The 7,440-nt window shown below is 35.2% G+C and overlaps 2 protein-coding genes across 2 annotated transcripts; both read right to left on the reverse strand.

The window, feature by feature from the left end:
• Positions 1–713: 713 nt before the first annotated feature.
• Positions 714–2,980, reverse strand: LOC143628754 (cyclin-B1-2-like). The gene is made up of 4 exons (XM_077098249.1): positions 2,832–2,980; positions 2,630–2,730; positions 1,054–1,151; positions 714–932 (listed from the first exon to the last, which is right to left on the reverse strand). The coding sequence occupies exons 1-4, from the start codon at positions 2,955–2,957 to the stop codon at positions 832–834; spliced, it is 426 nt and encodes a 141-aa protein (XP_076954364.1). The 5' UTR covers positions 2,958–2,980; the 3' UTR covers positions 714–831.
• A 1,778-nt stretch (positions 2,981–4,758) lies between these two features.
• Positions 4,759–6,330, reverse strand: LOC143628755 (uncharacterized). Its single transcript, XM_077098250.1, has 3 exons — positions 6,282–6,330; positions 6,027–6,115; positions 4,759–4,912 (listed from the first exon to the last, which is right to left on the reverse strand). Exons 1-3 carry the CDS (start codon positions 6,318–6,320, stop codon positions 4,765–4,767), a joined length of 276 nt encoding a protein of 91 aa, XP_076954365.1. The 5' UTR covers positions 6,321–6,330; the 3' UTR covers positions 4,759–4,764.
• Between the last annotated feature and the right edge of the window lie 1,110 nt (positions 6,331–7,440).

Raw genomic sequence — 7,440 nt, forward strand, 5'->3', positions numbered from 1 at the left:
CACCTTTTAAAAGCACAATGTTGTATTTAACTGAAAAATTGGTAAGGATGGTTAATAACTATAATGCATGTATATAACGTTACACCGATACTTCTTAATTCCAATCCATAAACTAGACTGTAAACCGTCAAACCATTAAAACGGTATTGTAAACCCTTACACTTTATATTTAAACTTTAGCAAGTTGTGCAATTAAAAAACCGGATACTTTAAAAGAAAAGAAAAAGAATTTTTTGAAAGGTAAAGAACTAAAATTACAAGACAACCAAGTGTCATTCTTATGCAAGTATCTCAAAGTGCAAATCCATGTACAAAACGGTCCGCGAAGTGAACTGGGTCACTTGTTCAACCAGGTTTACAAACTGTTTAGTACAAAATGTCTCAAAAGTGCAAATCTTTTATAACTTAAATTCTTAAAATGTTGTATCACAAAACACTTTATGATAGTAAAAACCAAGCCATGCAGTAACCCGGGTTGCTGGTTCAACCATCATTTGTAAGAAGCTAGGTTCGACTCATGCCAATTAAACTGGCCAAGGGTTTAGCTTCCACTTTCCAGTCCAACTGACCAGTCATATATAGATTTAATAACAACATTGGTTCAAAGCTACCGAACTACGCATTCTTTTAGATCCTCTTCACATTTTCAATTACTTATCTTTATGTAAAAAACAGTGATTTTTAAGAATATTCTTTTTAAAAGTAGTTAGCAATGACACAAAGAAACATGTTTTAACATACATCATTTAGATAGAGGTGTTCAAGAACATATTCAAACCCAAACCACAAATGTCTACAAGATCGATAACCATAAATGGTTGCAGAAATGCTTCACATGAAACTGGGATGAACAGGTCCCTTTGAAAGACCGACACGAACCTCCATTCCATGATGCATGTCTGGGGCGCGCATCGTTTCAGTGTCATGGACACCTACAAGAATCATCAACACAAACATTAAAGACACCACAAATGGCAACACATGCTCCAAAATTGAACAATCATTAACCAACTTCTTGTTAGATGTTTTTGGCTCGAATATATATATAATTACCTTGGAGGTAATCTTCAACACCAAAATCTTCCAAAGCTCCAGTATACGACTCTAATCCAAGCATGGAGGATGGTATAAGCCCAGGAGGCCTTTGAAATCTAGTACATCAAAACATCAAAAAATATATATAACTCCCACTGGGATTTGGGAAATCAAATGATCCATGAATACTTAGGCTATGTGTACTTGTGTAGTGATTCAACAAAAAAGTGAATAATGCTCCGCCACGTCATCACCATGGGGACTCTCACTGACTTTTCCTCAAAAGCGCGTAACGCTTAGTGAAAACTATTATTTATTAATGTTTTTTTTAAATGTAAGTTGGATTATGTGATTGGTTGAAAACGGACGTGCTCCCACACCATACGCCCTTGTGCCCGTTAAGTCGTTAAACCATATAGCATTGGTGGCATTTAAGGTCATACAATCCTTATGAGTTCGGTGTAGGAATTTCCTAGGGCCATATGGTCAATCTAGGGGTGTATACCTTTTCTAGCATCCTCCTATACTATCTGAAGTTCAAATTGTTGCATATAAAGATCTAAACATGACATGATAAATTGATATCCCACAAGCAGTTTTGATCAATTAAACAATCCAATAAAATACAAAAAAATGTGTGATCTAACTTCACAAGTTAAAGCTAAATCCAAATGACAAGCCAAACGAAAGATCCATTTTTCACCTAGAAGACTAGTCCATGTTCCCTTTGAAAACAAAAACTTTGAGAGAATGTTTTTATTTGTTTAATCAGTGTAACAACCACAAAAGCAAAAGTAAGCAGTAAATTTCAGTATTTGACAGGAGATCACCTACAACTACAGCATGGCGTTTGCAGCAAATACAGAAAGAAAATGTCATTTAACCAAAAACCGGCTTAAGCGATAAGGTCTAACCATTTTCCTGGATAATTTTTAGCCTATGCAGTCAATCTTGGTGGTATCTCGATGGTATATCGGTTATCGGTCCTCATGTGAAATATCGGTCAAAATATCGGTACCGATAATATCACCGATATCCCGATATCAGTGTTTTAATTCTTAATTTTCAACTTTTAGTGTCTAATGTTGGTGTTTCGAGCCTTAATCAGTTCCTACTTGCTACAATTGTTAGTGTTGCAAAAAGTTAATTTGTTAATAGTAGGAGAATATACTGAATTGTTAGTGTTAAAGTGCTATATATATAAATTCTACATGATATACATCTCACCGGGATAACAGATATCTCAAATATCGGTCCTCGACCGATATCCGATAATTTTCAGCATTAACTGCTCAGTTTTTAGCTGCAACAAGCTACAGCATACGTCTTGGTTAAGCTGAGTGGCCCGAAAGAAACAACTCTTTCGGTCAGCTAATAAAAAGTGGGCGTTGTCAGTTAGACTCGATGCATAGCTGCGTAAAGCATATTACAAACTAAATTCATTTGTTTAAAGTACTGAACTGAGCCTTCTATTATAATTTAACTTAATTAATTCAAGCTTTATATATCCAAACCCTAGCTTTCTCTATTTTAAGCTAGCATCATGAATTAGCACAAATCACTAAAGTAAACAAGCAATTGAATGAATGAATACCTCGAAAGTATCTTTCGATCAAAGTCCTGCTTCAACGGAAAGGCGGAACCGTACGTGTTGGCATGGATCTTCTTCTTCATCGCCTCTTCTCTCACAATCGCCTGATAATTAATTAACAACACAAATTCTAATTCTTCGTTCACAAACAATTTAATAAGGTTATGTAATAATATGTTAATTAATAATAATAATAATAATGTACCGATTGAAAGGCGGAATCGAGAGGATGAGATCCGACGATGTCACTCTTGACGCCTTGCAGTCCGAAACGAAGTGCGTCGTTTTTTAGGCCTCCGATTTCGTGTTCAATTCGCTTTGATTCTTCCATGGCTTGCTGTGTGTTTTGAGAGAGAATGATGGTGTTTGTTCTGTAAATGACTCAATACAAAGCTTTGGAAACAAGACACTGACTGATGATGAGAGAATAGATACATTATACTAAATGTATATGTATGTATAGTTGTATTGGGCTTTCAACTTCAAAGCCCACTAAACTTCTGTATATAATATAATGATAGACCATCGCTACAGGCTACAGGTAGAGGTGTACAAAAAAACCGGTTTCACCCAAACTGGTTCTCAAACAGACCCAAACCGTCAGTTTCAGGACCGGCTCCCCTTAAGATCTACCAAACCGGTTTGAGAAAAACCGGTTTATAAACCAAATCGAACCGACGTGACCAGGACGGCCTATCTTGTGTCTAAACCGGTTTGAGTCAAACCGGTTTTGACCAGCCGTTGACCAAACCGGTTCGGTGTGAGTTTTGTACACCTCTAGTTACAGGTGAACAAGGTTTCGGACCGGACCCGACCCAAGAGTATGAACCAGGTTTCAATTTCTCAAAGAAACTGGACCCGGATCAAAACCAGGCAAAATAGATCAAAAACACGACCACACCCGGAAATGGTTCCTACCAGGTTCTCAGTTCCTAAAAAACGCGGTTTTCCCACCTCTATCCACAGCTTATGATCGGAATTTAGAGTGATAATGATCTGAGCTGCTCGTAAACTAATCGAGATGAACGTTTTAAAAGCTCGAAGCAAGTGGAGCCTAAACGAGTTTGAGCTGAGCCCGAGCTTCTTTTGGCCTACTCGACCCCACCTATCAAGCTTTAATACACTAATGAGCTTGAATGAACCTACTATTTATACAATTTTTATTTAATATTTTAAATATGTGTTTACATAAAGTTGCTAGTGGGTGGCCTGCGCTTCGCGGCGGTTTCATAAGAGGCTACCTCTTAATGGTTAAAAGGTAGCCTTAAGTCTGAATGGTTAAGATGCTACATCTTAATGGTTACCTCTTAAGCATTCAGACTTAAGGCTACCTCTTAATCATTCAAAATTTCAAATGTTATAAGCTATTAAGAGGTAGCCTCTTAATGACTATTAAGAGACTATCAAACAACCCCTTAATCTAACCAACATCTAACTCAATTTACCTTGCACACTTATTATATTTGGGTACTATTATTTAAATAACAATTTATAAAAGATGTATTATTATATGTACTTAATGTAGTAAATTAAATATGTATTAATAACTGATGTATCCTTGTTATTAGTGATTGTAAAGGTTTTTTTTACCTTAAACGTAAATACATCAAGTGTTGTATCATATATATCAAATTTTGTAAAACTCTTAAATTTAAAAAAGTTTTAAATTACCTTTCTTAAATGTTTTATAATATAATCTATCTATATATATTATAAATGCATACCAAAAAAATGTTGTGATCAGCAGGGGCGTAGGGCACAAGATCATAAAATAAATATGAAATGGAAAATAATAGGAAGAGGGGATCAATCCAATTTTACTCATTGATATGTTGATCTTGTATAGTCATCTAATTAAACTCAAATAACACTCATTACAATCTTTTCATATATGTATATTAACTTACAAAATAACACAATTCCTAAAAACACAAGCTTTCAACAAGTACAATAATCTCTTAAATCATGATAGCAATTTTCTCATACAAGTCTTTTTAACAAAAATAAAATCATATCACCAATTATGGTAAATCCCTAATGTTCTTATTAAAAAAATTTCCCAGTAACAATTTCGTTTTAAATCTTCAAAAAAACTCAAATCAACTTTATTTTGATGAATATTGGATCCCAAAATCACTTCATTTCGGGTCTGCGAAGAACGCGTTAATAGATGGCATAATTTCCGGAGACTTGTTGCGCACAAACTTCCTTACCGCATGCTCTGCATACCTTTCCCCTTCCACAAAGTTATCCAACACACCAGCACTTCTTTTTTCTTTGGTCACTCTACAATTTAATAGTTTATAACAAGTTATAGAAATTAGCTTCAAGTTTATAAATAAGAACGAAAACTGCAGAAAGTTAAAGCAAAAGCAAACGAAGAATGGACTGGATAAAGTTCCAAATAATATCAGAAAGTTGAACAATGATCTCTAAGTTATAATCTTTATCTAAATTTCCCAAATCAGGTTATGAACAAGATTATATACTTCAAAGCAAAAACTAATTCACCTAAAAAACATCAATTTAGGGATTGGCTGGATGTGCACAAAATCCATTACTGCAAATTGAAGATGCTACAGCCAATTCTAGAGTGTAAACGATCTGAGCCCAAGCTCAGGCGATTTAAATAGCGAGAGCTTGAGCTCGGCTCATTTCGAGCGTTTTCTTCTTAAGCTCGGGCTACGCTTGTGAGTCTTTTTTCAAGCCCAAACATAACTGAGGCTAGGCTCGTTTTATTTATTGATTAACTTAATACACATTTTCATTATTTTTATATATTTTGTAAAAACCTTAAACGAGCCTAACCTCAGCTTGAGCTCGTGTGCAGTACCTTTAAGGCTTAAACGAGCGAAAGCTCAATCGAGCCCAACTGTACAGTGGGAAACTAATACATACAAGTCCAAAAGAATTAAAACTTAAATATACACAAGGCTCAAGTTCAAGCTAGATAACTAATCGAGCTTTATTTGAGGCTCAGGCGCAATAAGGCTCAGCTCGTTTTAAGCTTTTTATCGATCCAATCTCGAAATCGACGGTTAGATTTGTCATTTGTTCACGCAAGTGAATGAGAAAGTTGTAACCTAATCTAGCAACCTATAACTTCAATCACATAATCATCACATCACATCACATCTCATTCTAATTTCAAAAATAACATCAATTACTTTCAATCCGACATTTACGCAACCCTAACTTCTCATAACATAAATCACAAACAGTACAATAACCGCAATTATTCGATTACGTAACTTGCAGATGCATAATATACAATACATGTATATGTAGAGATAGAAACAAACCTAACTACCGGATTACCGATTACGCAACTTGCAGATACATAATATATAATACAATACAATTCAATAAAATACATGTATATGTAGAGATGGAAACAAACCTAACTTCCGGATTACCGCTGATGTTCCTAACCAATTGCATACCACAAATTCCAATGGCGACTCCAACCGCAGCAAACAAAGGATAAACCTAACATAACAATATTCTCAGGTCCATTAGATCACATTACCATAATTAAATAGCTTCAATTATCTCTTAAATCGTGAAATACATTCAAAAACAATATGTGAAAACAAACTTAAAATAAGCAAAAGCAGGGAATAATAATGATTGAAGATCCGAATTACAAACGAACCTCAGGCCTCAACCAACGGTTCAAGGTTGAAGACGCCATTGACGACGATGATGGATGCTTTAGTTAGTTACAGGAAACGGTTGTAGGAGAATGCAGAGGCTATGATATATATACATGTTTGAGGGGTTTGACAAGTTGCACACCTTGTGTATAAAAATAACAACTATTAGTTGTCAACAGTCAAAAGTGAAAACTTGAAAGGCGTGCCACCGTCCGCCAACTTGGACCACTTGGATGATTGCTCAGGCGTGTTGTAGCCGTATACAGATTCATATTCTGTTGGTTACGGTGATAGAAAAAATATATACTTATTTAAAACATGTAATTGTTGGTAAAACCCATGCGGCTGAGAGTCGACGCAAATTTGGTTGCAATCAGGTTACGGAACCGGATCAAAACAAAAAAGATGAACTATGCGGACACCAAAATACCACAATTAGCATATTAAAAAAAACTGTGATTTACGATCATGAATTCTATATAAATCGTACCAACAATAAATTATAAACATAATCAGTAAGTCTAAAAAAAAAACTCTGAAGAAAATAGCATATTTTAAACATAACAGCATAACTAAACAGTGAACAAAGGTCACCTAGCGGACATAGCTGCTGCTGGCAGATACTGTTGGCTATTTGGATATAAGCGCTCGAAACTATAATTTAGCACATGTAACCAATATTTTGAGTGACTAAATCAACCCATTTAACCAGCAATAATGGCCCAAATCAACTCAGATACCACTTATAATTTGTTTACATAAGAAAAAGAGACGAATTTAACAAACCACACAATGCAACACGGCTTCTTCAAGACACATAATTACGAGTGACCTGTAATATGACTTGAGTAACAAATCAACCCATTCCCATTTAACCAACAAAAATGACCCAAATCAACACATTTCTCTAGTAATTTACATGAGTACAGAAGTTTCACAAACCACGAAAAACAAGGGGGGAATGGGAAAGATCATAAACGCTTCTGAGGCCAAATAATTGTAAGATTACATAAATTGATAAATGTATGCAACATTAACGGTCTGTACAAAGCCCAAAATACCCCTTTCATGGAGCAAAAGCTTTCCTATTTCTTGAGAAAAAAAAATGAAAACCCCTCCCCCCACCACCTTGTAACAAATACTGCCATTACAAAATCG

Source organism: Bidens hawaiensis, unplaced genomic scaffold (assembly GCF_021521415.1).
Source record: "Bidens hawaiensis isolate Kalapana, Puna unplaced genomic scaffold, B.hawaiensis_p1.1 tig00005061_1, whole genome shotgun sequence".
Taxonomy (NCBI): Eukaryota; Viridiplantae; Streptophyta; class Magnoliopsida; order Asterales; family Asteraceae; genus Bidens; species Bidens hawaiensis.

What these genes read in the sequence shown, in the direction of transcription:
- LOC143628754 (XM_077098249.1), bottom strand. Translation starts at nt 2,957, where the DNA reads ATGGAAGAATCAAAGCGAATTGAACACGAAATCGGAGGCCTAAAAAAC. An exon ending in GATCGAAAGATACTTTCGAG is followed by an intron (nt 1,152 to 2,629) that starts GTATTCATTCAT and finishes TTGATGTACTAG; the next exon opens with ATTTCAAAGGCCTCCTGGGC. An exon ending in TGTTGAAGATTACCTCCAAG is followed by an intron (nt 933 to 1,053) that starts GTAATTATATAT and finishes TGATTCTTGTAG; the next exon opens with GTGTCCATGACACTGAAACG.
- LOC143628755 (XM_077098250.1), bottom strand. Translation starts at nt 6,320, where the DNA reads ATGGCGTCTTCAACCTTGAACCGTTGGTTGAGGCCTGAG. An exon ending in ACCGTTGGTTGAGGCCTGAG is followed by an intron (nt 6,116 to 6,281) that starts GTTCGTTTGTAA and finishes TTGTTATGTTAG; the next exon opens with GTTTATCCTTTGTTTGCTGC. An exon ending in AGCGGTAATCCGGAAGTTAG is followed by an intron (nt 4,913 to 6,026) that starts GTTTGTTTCCAT and finishes ATTAAATTGTAG; the next exon opens with AGTGACCAAAGAAAAAAGAA.